Source organism: Corvus moneduloides, chromosome 6, assembly GCF_009650955.1.
Source record: "Corvus moneduloides isolate bCorMon1 chromosome 6, bCorMon1.pri, whole genome shotgun sequence".
NCBI classification, from domain to species: Eukaryota; Metazoa; Chordata; class Aves; order Passeriformes; family Corvidae; genus Corvus; species Corvus moneduloides.
This window is the reverse complement of record NC_045481.1, coordinates 37,810,109-37,831,545: the sequence shown is the minus strand read 5'-3', so window position 1 is coordinate 37,831,545 and position 21,437 is coordinate 37,810,109. Positions and strand designations below refer to the sequence as shown.

The 21,437-nt window shown below is 41.8% G+C and overlaps 2 protein-coding genes across 3 annotated transcripts in view; one reads left to right on the top strand and one right to left on the bottom strand.

The window, feature by feature from the left end:
* ITPKA (inositol-trisphosphate 3-kinase A) overlaps window positions 1-8,703 on the top strand; it is a 40,478-nt gene extending 31,775 nt beyond the window's left edge. For both annotated transcript variants that reach the window (XM_032111367.1, XM_032111366.1), the window contains 3 exons: window positions 2,404-2,505; window positions 3,582-3,653; window positions 4,554-8,703. In XM_032111367.1, coding sequence (XP_031967258.1) covers window positions 2,404-2,505; window positions 3,582-3,653; window positions 4,554-4,757 — 378 coding nt within the window. In that variant the 3' untranslated portion in view covers window positions 4,758-8,703. The remainder of the gene's footprint in view (window positions 1-2,403; window positions 2,506-3,581; window positions 3,654-4,553) is intronic.
* A 467-nt stretch (window positions 8,704-9,170) lies between these two features.
* LTK (leukocyte receptor tyrosine kinase) overlaps window positions 9,171-21,437 on the bottom strand; it is a 95,817-nt gene continuing 83,550 nt past the window's right edge. Inside the window, 6 exon segments of the mRNA XM_032111365.1 lie at window positions 9,171-14,922; window positions 15,551-15,641; window positions 15,991-16,125; window positions 18,029-18,130; window positions 18,731-18,823; window positions 21,136-21,233. Of these exon segments, the coding sequence (XP_031967256.1) occupies window positions 14,149-14,922; window positions 15,551-15,641; window positions 15,991-16,125; window positions 18,029-18,130; window positions 18,731-18,823; window positions 21,136-21,233 (1,293 nt within the window). The 3' untranslated portion in view covers window positions 9,171-14,148.

The window sequence follows — 21,437 nt, the reverse complement described above, 5'->3', positions numbered from 1 at the left end:
AAATCATATAAGCCCTTCTGTGAAGCAGCTGCTGATAAATGAGATCTGATTCACCATATGCACTCCTTCAGTAGTGGGGTACCTGTTCTCTTTAGGTTGATCCATTTCTTTTCCTTGCCTTGCTTCTGGATCTCTGAAATCAAGTCAAGTTCATTTATGGGATTTGTCACTTTTCCTCCTGTCAAAAATATTTTGAACCATTTGGTGTCCCTACAGTTGAAACCTGTTGCTCAGTATCTTGGGGCTGCCTGATTCCAAATGCACATTGCCTCTCTGGCAGAGGCTGTCTGAAGGCCAGGCATCACAAATATTTTGTCTACAATACTAAGCTAATGTTTTGCAGAGCAGAGATGCCTGGGGCTCAGAGTTGGGATTTCTGTCTTCCCATTCTGACAGTGAATGTCTGTGCAGTTTGAAAAGTTACTCTTCCTTTGGTACCATTTCTTTAGCTGTAGATCAGGGATAGCTATTTTCCCAGGAGGACATCAGATTTGATTCATAAATCTTTGTAAATCCATTAAGTTAACTCAGAGCCCTTTAAGGGAAGTCTGCAGAGGGCTCTGAGCAAGACCCCATGGTTTAAGATAGATAGCACTGTTTTATGGAGCTGTGACACCTGCCCTCCTGTGAGCCGTGTCACTGTCACATCTAATGAGAAGTATTGCAAACGGCCCACAGGCTGCACTGTGTGACAGACTGCCCTGCTGTGCGGGAACGTATGCGGAGTCTTTAGCAAAGGCGTGACTTCAAGGAGTGAGTCAGGCAAGTGCTTCTTGAGGATCAACTACATCCAGAGTTGTTGCAGATCCTTGGTTTAGAATACTGGCGTGGTGCCATTCAAAATCTGGATATTGTTTACAGCAAGTAAAGACAGGCAGTAATTATGTTTTCTGCCAACCACTGGAAAGGAGCAAAATCATAAAAGTGTTTCTCAACCACAGGGAAGCAAGCAACTAGTTTGTCCAGACACAAAAGGTTAGAAAGGGAACACTGAGCAGCTATTCCAGACTTTGCTCTACAGTCCGCAGCATAGCGAGAAATTATTTTTAAAACAACCTTACTCCAGTGAAGAGGTACGAGATGAAGTTCCAGATTTGTGTGTGCTATTGAGTATTGACACACATCAAATCAGATGGCTTCTAACTTTCACTGCCTACCTGCTGAACTGATCTGGCATAACGCGCGCTCTGTTGCATGAGCACTCTGGAGTTTTAGCATTATTGAATTTTTTTCATGTATACTTTAGAAACCAAGTTCAGCTGTGGAATAAATAGTGTTTCACCTGCTGAGACTGCACCTGAATTTGTCATTTTGGTGCAGTGATTTAACATGTAGGAGAGAACATATTGTATTAACCTGCTGATTTACTCGTAATGAAAATAGAGGATTGGACTGATAAAATGGAGAGGAAAACAGTTTGATAATCCTGCAGGCTTTTAGTGGATTTTTGTTACCAACTGTAATAATTGCTGTATTTTACATGCACATCATAAAATCTCCTGTTTGTGTCTCTTGAAGCAACAGGGATGCTCTTGGAGACATGCATATTCATATATTCTATGTTTACAGATACCTCCAATTCATGCACTGCTCTTATTTACTTGTAGCTCCAGAAGCACATAAAAATACTCATTTTTTTCAGTAGCAGGGTGCTTCTGTACTGAATCTTACTGCTAGCACAAAAGTACTCTGAATTTCTCCAGGACACACTTGGAACAAGCATGCCTACAGTGTCCTTTGCCAAAATTCACTCACCTGCTTTGTCACTGCTAGCACTGTGAATCCCAAGTTGTTCCTGCCTGCAACAGATTTCTGTTCTGTGTCTTCTGGGACAGATTGTATGTTCAAAGGTATGTTTGGAACTGAATCCTAACTGTGATTCTTTGATTTCCCATTGAAAAACAGAAACAACAACAAAAACCACCACCACCACCAAACCCCCCCCCCCCAATAACAATAAAAAAAAATCCTCACCAAAACCCAAAAGAAGCCCCCAAACTAAAAGGACTAGTAAAATTGGTTTTGGAAATGTTCCCTTACGCCCTCAGCCAGGGTTTCACTAGCTAGACAAGAGTACAACCAAAGAGGTCTCTGTGGTTTGCCCCACTGAACTGCTAGCACTGACATGAGAAAACCCTCCTGCAAGCTGGTAATATCATGAATTGTTTTTTTTAAACTTGCACTCAACAGGAAATGAGCTGCCAGCGCCATTTAAAGTTATCCAATCAGCTTTTGTATCTCTTCTCTTCTCTTGCTTGGTTTATCTGTTCTCTTCCGGTTCAACGACTTGCTTTCATCTGGTTAGCGAGGGCTGAGCTGTTGGTGGTTCAAGAGGATTGACTGATGAGGGGAATGATATGCGTGCAGTATAAATAATCTCTGTCTGTGTGTGGTTTTGTGCAGAAGGCGGATGGAACATGTAACACAAACTTCAAAACGACAAAGACACAGGAGCAAGTTCTACAGGTTTTTGTGGAATTCATTGAGGGCAACACAACTATTCTGGTGAGTCTGAGCTCTTCACATGCACTGATCTTGGACCAATGCGCTTGTTTCAGGTCCATGCTTTCTTTGGTACATGAAATATGAATTAGACTACCAAGGAAGTAAGTGGTCTTGACTTCCAGTTGCTCTCAGGAGGTGGGGTGGATTTGGGGACTTGGTGGATTGCTGAGGAGAAGTTGACTGAGACCAGTCATGTCAGCTCTTGACATGAGTTGACTCCAAGTGCCTCATGCTATCAACATGCTATTCCAACTAACTTATGGCTTGCCATCAGCTTCAACCATGGATGTTAGATGCATTAGATGGGTGATATCTAAGCAAGGATTGTGTTGGCAGGAAAACTTGTGATTTGGGAATTCAGTCTGGAGAGGATAAAATCAGAGCGTGGAGGCAGGAAGTGAGATTGGTGACTAGCTGTGCTCCCATGTGTGAAACTTATCTCAAAGAGGAATTCCTGTCTGCTAATTCATGGGTAGCACAGCTGGCATGTGGTAGATGGCATAACACATGTCTTGTCTTTGGAACTTCAAAGGATGCTGTAATGTTTTGCTGCACTGTGGAAGCCATTATGAAGGCAGATTAGCACTTCAGGAGGAGTGTGCTTGGTAGTTCAGGACGGCGTTAAAATCTGCACTAGAGCTTTATACATTAGGCCTTGATTCTTTTTATCTCCTCTCTGCCTCCACCATGGTTGGAGCTCCTTATTTTTCTAACACAGTTTCTTTCTTTTCACTTTGGGGAACTGGAAGATTTTTAATTCCTTGAAACTTTTTCTCTTTATTAAAAAGAAAAAAAAAAAATTGCAGAAAGCCTCATGACATCCAAATCAAGGCAGATAAATATTCTTGGTGTAACACATGCAGCAGATGAACTCCAGTCTGTTAATTCACTATGAAAGCTTGAAATGTATTTTCAGATTGACTTTCAAATGATGAAACTGTTGTTTTGAAGGACCTCTAGCCTAAAATGAATATGGTCTCTTCATTATATTGAGTCTTGTAAACAGATTATCTTTATTCAGTTTTCAATGAAATGTTTATGGGTTGGTTTGGGTTTTTTTTTTCTTCTTCCTCCAGAAAAAATACCTCAAGCGTCTGCAGGAAATTAATGTCATTCTTGAATCCTCAGACTTCTTCAAGCGACATGAGGTGAGCAGGGAGTGTTAAGCTGTGGAGGTGCTTTGCTTCTTTGTTTGGTCATTCACGTGTACTTCGGAACAGCCTGCTGTATGAGTAGAAGGTGGTTTGTAGAAGGAAGCTAATGCATGTTGACAACACAGACACCACAAAGCCTGTGTCACAGTGATACAGAAGATTAAACTAGTTGAGGAATAGTAAATCCTCCTATCTTTATGACATCCCAGCACTTACAGCTCTGGGTCACTTCATGGAATAGTTTATTAGTACCAGTTTCCTGTGGTTTCTCTAATCTTGATGTGCTCCAATGGAATATTTACAGGGGAATGGTAACATGGAAGCTTGCATTTGGTACAGTAGCAGTACAGTAGCATTCAGTTGTAGTTTGACAATGAAGGCTGTGTTAGTTATAAGGGATTTATGTTGAAATACCATTTAATTCTGCTGTGCATGTTCTCTGTGTGCTTTGCTGTGCAGAAGGCATCATTAGCATTGTAACTTCTGCTTGTTAACAGCTCAAGATTTTGAGATTAGACATTTTATTTTGCCTTGTTGATGTTGCCTTATCAATAGAGATATTTTTGTTAATTATGGGTCATGATCTGTCTTTGAAAGGAGTTACTGGCCTTTGCTGAATTGTTCAAATTGAGACCTGATGCTAAGTAAGATGAAGAATTACTTTTCTTCCTGTTTTTTATTGAGTCCCATTTCTTATCTACACGCCCATTTATACCTAACTGATTGATACGGTTGTGCAAATGGGGCATGTAAATCATCAATGTATAAGTGCAGCCCAAAAGTCTGTTGGGTCACAGGTGAGCTGAGGAGATCATCTTCTTAGCAGGAAGTGTTAAGTGATGGGGGAGGGCTGAAGGTGTATTTTTAACCACACTGTCTCAATCTGTGTTCCAGGTCGTAGGAAGTTCACTACTTTTTGTACATGATGGCAGTGGGAATGCTAATGTGTGGCTGATCGACTTTGGAAAGACTACCCTTCTTCCTGATGGGCAGACACTGGATCACAGGATCCCCTGGCAAGAAGGCAACAGGGAGGATGGGTACTTGTTGGGATTGGACAATTTGATTGGCATCTTGGAAAGCATCACTGAAAGATGAGTTGAGAAAGGCAAAAAACTTGCAGGGCTTCTCTGTAACTTTCTGCTTTACTGAAGTAGAAGGAAACTCAGCAGGAAACCTTTAACTCTTAAACTCCTGAGGTCGTCAGTGCAGAGGGAGCTGCATCCAGAACCCAGCAGTCAGTGATCAAAGTTAACTTTGCGTCAGCCCTCTATGAACCTAAATAAATCACTCCAGATTGGTCTGTGTTGCACCAGACGAACTTGAGACTGGTCCTCAGAGAATGAAGACCTCCATACTCGGGAATCACACCAGCATGAGTCTGTGTGATAAACCAGAATGATTCTGATTTCTGGCAAAATGGGACTCCAGATTACTTCTTAGTGAACCAGGGCAGATGCTTGGGAACTCAGGGCAGGAAAAACACATTTTCAGGGAACTGCATAGTTTTGAAACCAGATTGGTTTTTTTCCTCTCTAATTCCAAGTCCTCTTGCTCCTGTGTACACTATAGGTTGGACCAACGACTTCTGCTGCATTATGTTACAGTGTGAACAAGGTGCAAATGGGCGATAATCACAAGAAACTGGGAGCAAAGAGAGACAGCAGTTTTTAGTGGCTTGATGTGACTAACTGCTGTTGACCATTCCTCCTCTTCCCTACCCTAGCCTTGCTTCTATCCAAGAACAGCCTTGGCTTTTTCTGTAGCCACTCAGGAGATTACAGATACTCTAGGGAGAGAATAGCAGCCTATTGTCTCCAAAAACTTTTGACTTTCCGACTGGATGGGCTGTTGGAAATGTTACTGACTTGGAGAGTTTGGTCTCTTGCAGCTGAACTGCAGCTCTGAAAATCACTAATGATCTTTCACAAACTGGTCAGGGAGCTAAGTTTTTTTCCAAGGCTTGTTTATCTTTGAAGATAAAACCCCTATACACATGCACACACTAGTAGTCAGCAACCAGTGTGATCTCTTAAGATCATGGTTTGTCTGTCTCCTAATGCACGTGACTTCTTGGCCATGTTCCTGTTCTCAAATATGATGCTGCCACTTAAGCATATAAACTGGCACAGCAATCAGGAGGGTAATGTTTCTGCATTCACAGTGTTACACAATGATGAGATAATTCCCAGGCATCCTTCCTCCAAAGTATCAGCTGTTAACTCCAAGCAGTTTGGGTGAAGGAATATCAATATATTACATCCTCCAGTCCCCATCTGGAATCACAGGGTGATCTGTGCTTCATTCTTTTGCTGTGGTCCAGGCACAGCCACAGAAAATTCAGTTTTTAGGTTAAAATCAAGAAAGATTGAATTGTTTTCTTGCAGTGGCTTCACCTACCTTCTCCGATGGTTGCCTCTAGTCACTGGAACAGTTTTTAAATACTGGCAGTATAAGTACTCTCATTAGTCACACGTTCACTCCCATTTCGGGTTTTAACATCAATAACATGGTGATGAACTTTTCACAATGCAGGTAAGACTTTCATTACCAGTTGATGGTCAAACCCTTTCAACATCTAAAGGTAGTAATGCAGGCTGATTAGAAATTCCTGACCTTTGCTGGTGTCCTGTGCTCAGGAGACATTCTGAGAACTTTGGATATATGCAGGTGACTCCACATTTGGGAAACTGCTGTTTCAGTAATAATTATCATGAGCAAAAAAAGCCCTATAGAGTCCAGATCTGGAATGAAATCTGTAATAGTTGTAATTAGAGAGCCTAAAATAATTTCTAAAAGGAGTTACTTTGGGTAACACACTACTGTTCTAAAAGATCAGTCAGATTTAATTACTTTTTATCACCTCTAAACAAAGCAGCAGTGTTGAAAATTGAAGGTCAGTTGTGATGTAAAAGTTAGATGACATAGAGTAGGTATCGCATAGGAAGTAATGACGTAGAAATATTTCATCTTAAACCAGAAGTTGTCTGAAACTGGTAATTACTTTTGCAGTTCACTGCAAATTCAGATGACTTCTGTGGCCTCCCAGAGTCTCTCTGTTTTATATTTATGATTGTATGTTAATGAATTTTTCACTTGAAGTTCCAGAGTGTTTACATTAGGTTATTTTGAAGTGACAGTGAGCACAGATTATATCATTCCAGATGCCTCCTAACTTTTGAACTGCTATGAGATCACAAATGAATCCATAGTGAATTCCATACAGTTTAAAAAAAAAAAAGTATTTCTCCTTTTCTGCAGCCAACAGGCAAGCCATTGGATAGCAGTGCGTAAAGAGAATAGCAGTGCTTAAGGACAATAGCAAGTAAATAGGTCTCACAGTCAGGACTTTAATGACATTGCCTTTTTTATGAGACTGCAATTGCAAGCTGTCCTACCATAATTAAAAAGAATTATAAAAGTAAGAAATAAGATTGTTATGATAGAATTCATTTAGTGGTTTGTCTAATTAAGCTTCAGAGTTAAATTTCTTTCTTCTGTTACCGCATATGTGAAGCTTTTGCACCAATGTAATCTGTTTTCTGGAGGGGAGATCTAAACAGTAGAGGTTGGTGCTCAAATGTCAGTTGAGATTTTAAGACAAACTTTTAGAATGACTGTCCAGTTCTAAAGGAGAACTGAAAGCAATGTGGTACTAGTAGCTTCAAAAAAACCAACTCCTGATAGCACCTGGATGGTTTGCAGTACGTGGTCTTGGGGGAAAACTTGGAGAAGGTCTGTTCCACTGCAGTAGCTGGAAAGGTCAGAGAAAAAGGAAAATCTCTGCTGTAGCAGACACTGATCTGGAAACTCATTCTGGATGATGTATAGTTCTAGCAAGTTAGTTTTGAAATGGCTCTTTGTCTTGCTAGGGGATTAGAAAGGAAGAAATCACAATCATCTGTTGTTGTTAGGGGAAAGAAGAGAAGGAGGCAGCTTTCCATAGCAAACTGCAGGTGTAGGACTTCAGCTGAGCAATGGAGCTCTAAGGAGCTGAGGCTGTGAGCTCAGGGGCAAACTGCCCCAGGGTACGTTTTAGATTCCTTGTTTCTCATCAGATGGGACAGGTGCCTGTGGACATGCACTTGCTAGTGTGAGGAAGCAGCATGGCCTTCTTTCACTATGGGGTAAGTTGTCTTGAATAAGCTTATATTTACCAGAGGGTCAACATGATGCACTTGCACAGGCATGTAACACAGGAGGAGCTGATGTATGGTAACTGAGGAATTTGTTCACATACAAGTCCAGAATGTTGTAATGCATCTGCAGAAGTAGTGCCTCACTCTGGAGACACTGAGCACGCGTGATTCCACAGCAGGGTCAGAGATGCTGGCCTAGAGGCACTTTGGTGCTGAACAGATGACCTCTGGCTTAGGCTCCAAGGTCTTTAAACTCACTAGTTAGATGCAGCAGTGCTGTAGCTGCTGCATTCCTGTGTGAATCGAGAAGTAGGACTAGGACTTCTCTCCTTCAACTTCATTATTGACTTGGTTTTTTTGGCCTTGGACAACTATCCTAGGCATTGTTTTGTTCCAATTTTACAGACGGGAATAGACCTCCTTACCTCACAGGAATGGTGTGAGGCTGTCCTTCATTATTGCCTGCAAGCTGCTGTGAGATTCTTTGGAGGAAGGTGCAATATAGAAAGAAATGCAGAGAGATAAATCGGATAAAAAAATTATGGGTGTTGAGGCCCCACAGGGATATAAATTTGGCTGAAATTTAACGGAAATGGTAAAAATTAAATCCCTCTAAATTTTGTGCAGGGAGAAATTCACTTGATATCCGATCCCATTCCTGTTAAAGGGAAAGATTTCACTGGGAGTTGGACCAAACCCTTACGTATCTCAGAGGGCTTTTGCTACTTTTTTTATTGCTGTTGTTATTATTTGTTATTCTTAAGGTACTGAGATCAAATGGCCTGTATCATCTACATGCATCTGTTCTGAACACTACAATGCAATGCTGACATTGACTGTATTGGATGAGTGTGTTACTCTGAAGTGTGTATGCTACTAAATAAATGAGACTGAAGGGAAAAAGACGTCTGCTGTGATTTGGTCATGTGAGAATAATACCTTTTCTTCAAGAATTTCCTGAGGGAAGGGAGAAAAACAATATATTTCAGTGTTTCTTTTGCTTTTAGTCTTTAGCATTTGGTACTTCCTAAAGCAAAACCAATTCTAAGACATCTAGAAGCCAAATGGTGGAGCTTGGTTCCAAAACCTGTTGTATACATTACCTTTAGAACCTGATTCACACAAAGCTTGTCAGCTTCCTTCATGGTAAGCTCTGTCTCTGAAATCTCAGTGAATAGCCTACAGCATATAAAAAAATGTGCATCAAGAGGCATTTTTCAGACTCAGAGCACTTAACTGTTCCCCTGGGCAGTTTTGTGTGGACACGGGCAAGAAGCACTCGACATTCTAGTACTGGCAGCACTTCTCAGCAAGAGAGAGTGTATTCTTGCCTGTGTGCAAAGAGTGCTTAGAAGAGAGGGAAACAAATAACCACCGTTAGTGTCTCTTTATTTTGTGTTGCAAATATAGAAGTATACACTTGTCTAGCTTTAAATTGCATAGAAGCAGGCATGTCATCTACTTATGTACAGTAGTTACCAGAAAGGTAAGTTGGCAGAAGTGCTGCCATGGTCAGAGGTAATGACAAATCAAAACCTATTCACGTAAATGGAAAAGTCATGTGATGTGAGGAGGACAGGTTAGGTATGGCATCACTTAAGGTCGCTGCATGGGATTGAGAAGGGTGGACAGCCAGGAGGGGAGAGCACAGCCATGCCTACAGAAGAAACTGCCTCACACAGCTCAAGGGTCTAAGGAAGTGTGGTCCCTGGCTGACACAGCTGTGGAGATGCAAATACAGTAGGGGAAACAGTATTCCCAGCAGCAGCATTTTTCTTCTCTTTCAGGAAGGTGGGGGAGTGTTTTGGAGGTGGAATAAGTTACACTTGCAAAAGCCCATAACTATTTTATCAGCCTTGGAAAGCTTTCTTAGTGCACACCAGCCCATGGGCAAATCAGCTGAGAACTTAGCTCAGGAAAAGGGTTGATATGACGGGGAGCACCTTAAATCTGTGCAATTAAAAATTCTGTTTGTTTAAAGGAAAAAGTGAAGATGCAAAGCATTTACGTTGAGGAGAGAAAGGATAACAAAGCAATCAGAAGCAAGAATATCAACAAATGTGAAAAGAAAGCAGAGAAAGACAAATTGAAATTTCCATTATTGTTTCATCTTTTGTTAATCAGTCCCTTCGTTAAAATGTGAGTACGAGGTTGTATGAAGCAACATAAAGTACTAATGCTAAACACAGTCATAAAACAACTGTATACACACAATTACAAAACCATTTTGGTAATGTTAAAAGACAGACACCTATCAGGAAGAGCAATTTATAACCCTATAAATGGCTGATTCTGCAGTAGGGAAGTGTTGGAAGACTTTTCATGTTGATTATAGGACCGAATTAATCCCAGATCTCCAGCTCATGTCATTCCTCTAGGAAGCAAAATTGGGTTTTGGCTCCCAGTTGCCAAAGTAATCTAATTTTAACACTATAGTTTTAACTCATTGGTTATGCACTAAAAATGTCTCCTTAAAAAGCAGTTTCAAGTAAGTTATATTTTGCAATGGTAGCAGTTGAGCACTATGAAATCTCTGTACAAACAGTAAGTTTCAGTCTCTGAGTTGAAGGACTGAAGGTTGTCTTGTGTATCACTGCAACTGTTATTTTTTCTTTTGAGATAAAATGGTTTGGACAGCATGTAGCATTCAGCATCACAACAGGAGCAATATTGACATTATTTCCTCCAGGATATTAATTAAAAATTCATTATCTGTGAGGGTTTTTAAACAGCATCTAAAAAAGACTATTACAGGTCAAAGATTCATGGCAATATGTTGACAAGATAATTCCATTTGAGAGAGTTAAGAGCTTGTACAAAATTGAGGTTGCTAATGCAGATTCTTTTAAAATTCCCAGCTCTTTCTTTTAGTGCCCATTTGGTACCTGCAGCTCCAAGTCTTGTCTTGTTAGAAGAGACTGCACCTGGCTCAGTACAGCCGTGAGCTAAATGCTGTTGTAAACCTTCAGAGTCTCAGAAGTAAATAATACATGCTTACCCTACTCTTACAGTTGCTCTTCAACACCCCTTTCTTGATCACTCTTAGGGATAAGATCCTGGTCAGGATGGAATTCTGTTCAGTCTCAGTGCAGCTTTGTCTATGTGCTTCGTGTAAATGAGTACCTTGATGCAGCTATTCAGTAAAAACAGGTATTTGTCCAATGTGCTGGACTTGCACTTTGTTTATAAAGTGAAGGCAGAGCTGCAGCCAAGACTGCCCATGGCACTGGTAATAGAACTGTGCTCTCCTCTCACTTCACTTTTCAATGGCTTCCCTGGTTTTATCACTACTGGCCTTTCTAAATTTGTGAGTGGCAGTGAGGCAAGTGCTACACAGGGGGAAAACAATGGTAGCTCAGGCTGGGTAACTATCTGGACAGTAGGGATCCTCCTGCTTCTCACTGGAATCTTGGGGTATTGTATAGTCATTTCCACATTGAAAATATGAAGAACTGTCTTGTGTCTCCTGCTTCATTAAAAGTCTCTGGAAAGAGAAGGTGGTGTAGTTAACTTCCCATGGCTTCTGAACAAGCCAGTATTTCACTTCTCTTGCCACCAGTTTCCAGCCCCTGCTAATGGCTAAGGAGAATTGAAAGCAGATTCATAATGGGCCTGCAAAAGCATGGCCATGACCACCAGTGCTCTGCTCAGGACAGACACGGGCTGAAGAGTGAGCTGGCATCATGTCCACTGCTGCTGAACCAGGATCACTGCACTCTGCTGTGGCCTTATATTCAGGGAGGAAGGGGCCAAGATGCTGGCGCCAAGTCAAAACTGCTGTAAAGTTTAATAGGTCACCTTTGGGGGAAAAAAACTACTAATGCGTGAACCATAAGAGTAATAAATCTGAAAGGTAAGGATAAACTGATGAAATTCCAATTAGCTAAAAGTAAATGCATTTATTTTTTATTAGCCAGTCTGAAATATGACCAAAAATGTTAGCTTTTGCAAGAGGAAAGAATGAGAAAATTTCCAGCTAAATGGGCTTTTCTGCCTCATCTAACTGGGCTATAGCAACTCGTGGATGTAAGACAGGACAGGCAATGAGCTAAATGGGAGAGAAGCTAGAGAGCTAAAGCAAAGGTGAAATGGGAGGAAGGGCATGAGGTAAGGTCATCCATCTCCCTTGGTCACTAAACCCCTCAGCTCACTACTACTGAAATTTGCCCCACACAGAGGGACCCCCTGAGGGACCCCTCTCTTCTGACCATCTGTCATTTTACAACACAATGGATTTGGAATTATTTCCACACCATATGGGTCTTTGCTGAAAGGTGGCCATCATCACCCTTTGTGTCTGGAAGTCACAGAAGGGCTGGTGTGAAAAGGGACCTCCAAAGATCATCTAGTCTAACCTTCCTGCTAAAGTAGGTTCACCTACAGCAGGTTGCACAGGATCATGTCTGGGTAGGTTTCAAGTGTCTCTGGAGACGGAGACTCCACAGCCTCTCTGGGCTACCCGTTTCAGTGCTCTGTCTCCATCAAAGTAAACAACTTTTTTTCTCATACTCAGGTGGAATGTCCTGTGTTTCAGTTTGTGCCTGTTACCCCTTGACCTGTTGCTGGGTACCACTGAAATGAGTCTGCTCCTGTCCTCTTGACACCTGCTCATAAGATATTTGTATGCTCTGAAATGACATTGTACAAAACTGTCCATTCTAAAGTCAAAGGTCTAAAACTATAGAAAGCATGGAGCAGATATCAAGTCAGACCAAAAAAGCATAAACCTGTGTCAAAGATGCCTTTCACTGAGGATGGATTCAGACTCTTCACTCTGTGCTTTTCTTTACCACAACTCAGTCGTGTCCACCCTGACTGATGTAAAGGACAGGAACTCTGTGTGGTCAAAGCAAATCCTCGCCTGCTGGCCCACACCTTCAGACTGTACATGCAGCTGATCACTAAGCATAAAGCACGTACCAGAGAACCTCTTGCCTCAGAAAGGAGCCAGAGAATTCTACAACTGGCATCTCTCCACACAACTTGATTACACACAAAGTATGTAATTTGCCACTGTAGGTTGACAGTGTTGACATTCAGGAGTAATACAAGGATAGAATGCTTCCAAGACTGTTCAGACTCAATCCAAACTATTTGCCTTTTCAGTCTCCTTATTTTGCAGCTTTAATCCATAAACACCCATTTAGATCCTAAACAACTGAAGAAAGCCTTAGAAATGAGCTGTTTTGGAAACAAACAACTACATTTACCAGCAAGTCTCTGCACTTGCAAGGCAAGGAACAATTACAACCTGCTCAGCTGTGTGAAGCCAAGTCATGGTTTTGGCTTTCTCAAATGATTTAGCTATTCAACCTTCCTGTATAAAGAACACCCGAAGTAGGGTTTACATTAGATTTCCCTTCACTATTCCTCTCCTTTGCATTACTTTCTACCTCAGAGTATTAAAACCAAGAACTCCAGCACACCAAATGCTAGACAGTTATCCAAGAACTTCAGCTTAGTGCTTACCAACATAGCACAGGGAACTAATGCTGAATATCAAAGTACTTACAAAAATGAGATTCATCTTAAGTAAAGTCCATTAAAAGATAAAGACAGTCCATTTCTCATCATGCCATGCAGCTCACCCTTCCTTGAAAAACCACCTGCCCCTTCTATGCCCGGAGCTGTGAGGAAAGCAACACCGTGAGGCAAGCAGCACATTTCCTTCAATATTCAAAGGATTACTATCAGCTCCACCAGCAACTGCTTTTTTGATGGTAAATGTTTTCCTCTTCATTGCTTGTTTACAAAGCACATGCTCAGAGGAGCCTGATTTTTTTTTCTTTCGTTCTTCTTACTGCTTCCAATTTGAGCAATAGCTTCCACAAGGTCTGCTAATAAAACAGATGCAAATGTGGCTGCTATTTTTTTTTACTTCCCTTATAGTGCATAAGCATTAGTAATTCACCAGAACTGTAAAAAGCTCTTGGGAATGTTGCTGCTTGCAACCAACAGCACACATTTTTGGATTCTTGGTTCAGAAAGAAGCATAAGCTGTGTTGGTCATTATTTCCATCCAAATGCTGCAGCTGGATGGTAGGTCCATTTCTTTTCACCTGAGCAGATTGAGAAGGAATTATTTCCTTATTAACTGTATTCTGAATCAGACAAGCAATGCCATTGTTCTCCACTTCTAAGCTGGTTCAGTGGAACACATTTGAAGGACAGAGATAGAAATGCAAGTGTCTTTTACAATCTGGGGATCCAGTAGGTAGACAGAGGAAGCAGAACATTCCTGATGTTGAAACTTCACCCATCTGAAGGAATTAAAGTGGAGGAAGTAAGTGAAACAGGAAGCAGTCCTTTCAGACACACACATTCCCTGATCTTTGGAAGAACCATTTCTACTATACTGGAGTAACACTCAGGTCATCTGATAAAGACAGACCAGAGTCCCTCTCTCTTGACGTTTTCTCTGTTTTACAAAAAGGCTTTTCATCTCTGTGCAGACTGGAGCTCCTTAGCACAGCTGCTCTGACCTCAGCTAAGGCTGATGGCTGGTGCTCAGCGCTATAGCACAGGTCATCATAAGCATAATTTACATTGCCACAGGGGAAAGTCTGGAGTTTCACCAGTTCAATCCCACTGATATCCAGGTGAGGGCAGGTACTTCGACCTGGAGATGCTGGAGATGCCCGAGAGCTAGGAGAACTGCAATTCCCATCAAAGCCTGAGTCTTCCCGCTCTGGATTTGCTTTGAGCTTGGAGCTGGGGCTGAAGTGACAGATATTCTCTAGCACCCATGATCCATAGGTTGGGTTCCAAAGATTTTTTGTTTTGTTTTTAAGTCTGTGGGCAGATGGATTGCTGAGCTCCAACTTCTGGTTTGAGGTCTGCTGGAACCACGACCCACTGTTGAAATCACTGAGGCATGGCAGGCTGGGCCCTCGGGCAGTCCAGTTGCTCAGGTTCTCCACCAGTAGCTCTTGTGGACATTGTACAAGTTTGTGCCCAGCATGGTGGGATTCCAGTGTCTTAGGTGTTGTCTGAGGTGTGAGAGAAGGGCTTACCAGCATTGGCACTATCCCACTGGAAATGTTTGGGCGCATGACCGTACTTCCTTCATCCTCTGGTGTGGGGCTACACTCCATGGGCAGCTCAGTGTTGATCACATCAGGGTCCTGAAAAACAGAGACAAGAATCTGTTACACCTTCAGGGTGACTGTCACAGGTTTGGGCAATACTGCGCGTCATACAAGGTGCTCCGTTCCATCTGGGTATCATGTGCTGTTGGGACTCACATGCTTCCTTTGAGAAGAGACTGTGCTTCACTGAAATCAGTGACTAAGATGTGGGCCTGTAGTATAAAATTTCTCTCTTGAGAGGTTGGATCCAGACCTGTAGCTATTAAATGCTACTGGATGGTGAATTCACTGTGCCATTTCATTCCCCCTCTCCACTCCATAACTATTCAGCTGTGGCTTTTGAGAAACATTAGGCAAGGTCAGAATATGGACCTGAAAGAGATCTAAGTACCTTTCCATCACAAGGTGAAGAACATTTTGCTATTGAATAAGCTGAGAGCTAAAAGCATCCATTTGCACAGGTACAGTGTATGCTCATTTTGGCTGGGTGGAAGATGGGAGAGTGAGGATGGACACTGGAAAAGAGCCAACAGCACCATCACACTAGTAAAGTAATTACATCAGTCTGTCAGGACCCTTCACTTGCTTTAGGGACTAAAGCTAATGTCTTTGGATAGTTGGCATTCCATGGATTATCATCTACCTCGATACCAAAGACCACTACCTGTGTGCAATACTTGATCCTTTCCAGGATGGTAGAGAAGTTTGGCCGATACTCTGGGCTGTGCTGCCAGCACTGTGTCATGATCCGGTACCTTAAAGTAAGCAAAAAAAAAAAAAATTGATCAAGAAAGATTATTTTGTAAAAAGTGTTTCAGTATGAAGTGATCAGGGCTCCAAGGAACCACGCTTGGTACATGGCCCAAAGGAGGAGTGCAAAAGTGGGTATGTAATTTCTATATCCCTGGATCCTGTCTGATTAGGGAACCACTACTTCAAGCAAATCCTGTAGTGCTCTAAGCTGTATACAGGAGACAGCTCAAGAGACGTTTAGCAATACCCACCTAACACGGAGGGCAATCACCATTCCCTGACTAGAGGTGTCTTTGTCTACTTGTCTGACACCTACTATACCTTGGTTTGTGAGAGAAAAGAAATACTTACACTGGTCCTGGGCAGTTTTTTGGTGGATCCATTCTTCCTCCACTGGTAACAAATTCCAGCACCTCCTGATTGGTTTTGCAAGGGTAGGGCATGTAGCCTAGAGAGAAAATTTCCCAAAGCAGCACTCCAAAGGACCTGTGTCAGAAACCAGCCAACAATACCAATCAGGTTTCATTTGTGCCCCACAAACCTAGCTTGCAGCTGTGTAGGCAACACAGCAGCAATGACCTTTCAAAGCTGCAATTCAACCACAGTAATGTGCAATTAGTGTGATTATGAGTCAATGTGTACATAAAAAGACACCCCAATCATTCAAAACCTTTGCTCAAGCTCCAGAATAAGTTTTGCAGAGGTTTCAAAATATTTAACAACTCTGAAGGTGTTCTTTCTGCTGCATTCATTATTACTACAGCAGGAAATGCCAGAGTGCCCTTGGCTGTGTATGGTTTAACCGAAAAGAACTGTTAGATATGGCATGGATGTTTCTTGCCTTACTTGGGAAAACTCGAGATGTTTGTCTAGACCAATACTTTTGGTGCCGGTAACTTGGCTGCAGGTTGAGCTCTGGGTGGTAGAAGCCCAAGGCAAGAAGCTGTGACCTTGCAAAACAAAGGGGAGGAGGACCTGTGGCACTGCCAGGTGACTGGACACTCAGAGACACAGCAGGAGCCAATGACTCCAGACTGTGGCACGCTTAGACTGTGAGAGTAAAAAGCCCAGGGCTTCCTTTGCTTGGGGTCCCTCCTCAGAGGACCGAGCTCAAGTAGTTGTTTTGTTGTTGCATCTTGATTAAAATATTTTAAGGGTCCCGACCTCTGAGCCCCTGCTATGGGAAACCTGTGGCCAAGCTGGTAAGGAAACCTGGCTTGACTGTGAGTGTGGGGGATGTAGCTGTGAAAGGGCCTCTACCCAGCTCAGGTGGCGCGAGTGTGACTGGACGGTCAGGCAGGGACTTTCAATTGTTTCCTTAATATTTGGATCGGTGTTTCAGAACAAGATGCTCAAGTACAACATCAAGGAAGAGACATCCAGTGAAACTGAAAGGCAGAAGCATTTCTGATATGGTTGTGCTTTTTTACATCCACAGGTCAGATAGTCAGTGCCACTAGAAATTATGTGTGACTTAGACGCAAGGAAGTCAATAGAGTTCTGCCAGGAGATCAGCAGGGTCAGAATTTTCAGAGCCACTTTTTGCTACAAAGGTCAAAGTAATTTTCAGTATATGCATGTTACTTATAATAGCCCATTACAGGAACTGTAGCACTTTCCTTCAAAATATTTAGTGCTGGCTGCTCACAGTTTGGTGCTGATAAGCAATCCCTTGTCTTCCGGCATTGCTAACAACTTCAGGAAACTGGGTCAGTGTGGCATTTGAGGGAATGTCTCAGTACAGCATATTGAAGGATCTACTGTACAGAGAAAGAGGCATTCTTAAGCAACTGGAAAGCTTCCATTCCCCAGCACCTGTGCATGAATGTGCCACTGTTGAGGAAGTGCTTATTTTAAAGAAAGCTCAAGTTGCATGAGAAATCAATTCATAAATATTGCTTCCTCAGCAAACAGCAAGGACTTCTGATTAAATCTGCTGTCATTTTATATGCAGCAAGAAAAAATATACAAAAGAGTAATCATGGGTGGTACAGAGACAGTCATTTACAAGGTATATAAGCAGACCCTGTCACTGATGGAAACTGGAAGATTCTGAAGGCCAAGGGAAGTATTTGATAATATTTATCTGGATTTTTAACTGAGATTCTTCAAAATCTAATCCGCTTTTGCTTTTCACTTCTTGATTGGCTTTATATGATACTCTGCATTTATGAATAGCAAATTTTATTATCTCTATTTACATTAGACTTTTAAATTCTTATTCGGGATTCTTTAGCCATACTTCTGAATGCAGTGGGAAGACTTCTCTTATTTTTCTGGGAAATTCTGACATTTTTTAAGGTTCCTGCTCAGCACACTTTTTTCTTGAGCAGTACATTTCTTGATGCTTTTCAGTGAGTAGCAGAAGTGGTTAAAAGACATTTATTACCAGGTATCCGTCTTGGAGGTGAAAATGCCCTCTAGAAAAGCTTCTGGTGGCATCCACTTGACAGGAAGCATGGCTCTTCCTCCCTTGCGGTAGTAACTTGCTCTGGGAAAGACAAAATGCACAGAGAAAGTCACGCAGCCTGAAAGGGCTTGATACAGAAAAGATCACCACGGTAACAGCAGCTGGGGATTGCATGTAACAGTGGGGGCCAAGTGAGAAGAAGGAAAAGTCATCAACACAAATAGTGCATTGAAGCAGGATTTTATATCCTCTTTGCGACTGAGATGGAAACTGAGGATGTTCTTGTGCGCAGCTAAAGACACCAAACTTGCTAGTGCTTTGCACAGGGTGTTAATGCAGCAAGTCTTCTTGACATCATAAAGTAAGAATTGTGGTTTCTGGGGTTTTTAAATTTTATTTCAATTTAAGATTATTCATGATCAAGTAGCTAATAAATTTGCCTATGCTTGGTTTAGTGTCCACAAGTGTTTGTAGTTTCCTGGGACCACAGTCGAAGTGGATTGGTTCATAAGCATAGATGTGCTAATTTACAGTCTGTTAACACAAGTTAGTTAACTGGTCATCAAATTCAGACACCTAATGGATGGTTCCACTGCTTCGCATGTCATGAGACAGTTCAGACTGACCAAAATTATACAGATTACTGAGTTACTCACAGAACTGAAATTGCCCTTCACTTACCTGTAAATATCCCTGGCCATTCCAAAGTCACCAATTTTGGCTATTCGTCCTGCTCCAGTACAGGTCAAAAGGCAATTCCTTGCAGCTATATCTCTTAAAAAAATTTAAGGAATTAATTCTAATTCTAAACTCTTAGGTAGTTAAAGGAATAAAAAAAAAATATTAGACCCAGTCCTGCAAGTGTTAGTTGAGCAATCGTTATACAAATGAGCAGAGCCCTGTTAAAAAGAGAAAGAATTCCAGTTACATTATAATTTTTATTAACCACAATTCTTAAACTGCATTTGAGTTATATCTTCTACCCAGCATTTGCCAAGCTTTCCCCATTCACACCTTCTTTCACAAAAGCAGAAAACAGCATCAGTAGAAGAGGAACAGATCCAACTTCTTTTGTTTCAACCACATTATGACAGATATCTTTCTTGCTCTATTTTTTTAAAGGGGGACATCTCAGCAATGTCACCATCAGTTACAGATGTGATGCTGTTGGACAATCTTAGTAAACTGCTTGAAAAGATACGTAGAACCAGATTTGGTGATCTGTTGCTTTGCTACTTCTGGATATCTCCCCTGGAATCAAGCAAAGCTCCATATGGAAGCAGCTGTTTGCTGGGTGCAAGTTTAGCTTGTGAGAAATGGAAGTGATGCCTTTGTGGCCAAGGCTAAAAGATTTCTGTTCATTTAAAATATGCATTCTGAAAAGAAACTCATTAAAATCATAGCACTGTGGGGGTCCTGTTGACTGCCAAGATAAATAAGCTCCTTGAACAACTCGTGTTTCTTCGCATTGCCAGCCTTGAAAAATCTCTCAGGATTTGGAAGTCAGGTTCAACTTTCTCTTCCATTATCAGCTGTAATTCCTAGATGACAATTCTTGTGCTGTAGAGACCTCTCTACAACCCCACTACACTACCTTTTACCCCTAGGATTCCTGATATCTGTAATGAAAACCTTCATTTCCCAACCCACTCTAAGTAATGTGGACATCCCTAACAAATACTAATACAAAACCTGAGAGAAATTCCTTGTGTTCAGATTTATTGAATTGTTGGCTAAGACAAAATGAATCCATTTCCAGTTGTTTATATTAGAGATCTAACAGTGCAAAGATTGACCCAGAGATTTTTTTTTTAAAGTGATATGCTGCTGTTACTATTACAGTAAGGATTCTTAAAAAACAATGCTGTAGTGATTAACTCAGAAGTTTCCAATTAGGATACTGATCCTCTCATGTAATCATTAAGAGATCCAAGAGCCAAAACTTGTTGCACATTTTTACTGCTCTCTTTTAACGACAGAAAACTCTAACCCTTTTCCACCGGAACTTCCTTATTGTTGCAATATAAATGAGTCTGAAAACTGTTTCACATGTTCCAATCGTAAAGCCATATAACATATTACCATATCTCAGCCTCATGGCTTTGTGCTGCAGCTGCTGCTTGCCATTGTTTGCCTAGGTTTCTGCAGCCCCTGCACACTGTTGCCCATCTCCGTGCTGTGCAGGCCCACACGTAGGTATGCGTGCTGTGCGTGTGGGTGAGCTTGTTGCCTGCTTGCTCATCTCCAGGCTGCACCTTGGCTTGGTTGGAGCCTGTGTGTCCCTCTGGTGTGCAAGAGCTCTCCTCTCCTTTACACGCAAGGGCTGAACACAGCATGCACTTCATAGTAAGGTATCCAGCTGCCCACTGTGCCTGGGAACATTATGAGCTGAAAAAATTCTTCGTCAAAAACAAAGGATTCAATACCCAACTGGGAGTTTTAAAAGGATAACTATAACCTTTCTCTCTTCTATAATATTTTGTTTTTATTTGAAGCATGCTATATCAACATTTTTTTGCTCAACAAATGAGTAAAAAGGAGTTTGAAGAGACAAATACAGGCTTCCCAACACCATGCAGCAGTTCAGCCACTGAGCTGGGAAAGAAGCCTGAGATGTGTTTTTATGTCCTGTTATCCCTGCTCTACTCTCCTCTAGTCTTTGGCTCAAATATTGTGGACTGTCCTGTGCTGGTGGAATAGGGAAAGCATTTAAGTCAAGATGGGGAGATGAGGAAGCAAATAAACACCTTATTGTCTTATGAGCCAACACAGAGTGACACTACCATCTAGTGGACTACAGGGCTACTCTCAATTGTCTTTACATTGCAGGCACCCGAAAATTAATACGTAAACCCTCTCTCTTGGAACAGAACATTCCTCTCCCTCCAGGAGTGCAAAGAACAGTGCAGAGCCTAACTCCTAACAAAAACCAGGGAGATCCACCTGGACATCTAAGCACAAGCCTGTATTGGTAGAGGAAATAATCTGTCTCCCCTGTGGAGATTAGTCCTGTCTAATCCACTGCAAATAGAAAGTGTATGAGCCTCATGCACCTTGAGACACATCAGAAGAGACTTTTCTCCTACCTGTGGATGAAATGATTCTCTTCCAGATATTTACAGCCACAGGCAATATCCCTAGCTATGTTCAGCAGGTCCTGCATTGTTAACGTGGATGGTTGATTCTGGAAAAGGACAGGAAATGGTAAGGGAGGGATAGTGGAGTAGAAGAATATAGTTCAGGCAGGGGATAATCAGAGAGGGACAGAAGATGGGAAAGGGAGAGACATACATAGAGAACGGGGGAAGGGTTAAATGAGTCAGGAGCAAAGAGGAACATAAAGCAGATCAAAGCAAAGAGTTAGAAAATAAGTAAACTCTTATTTAAA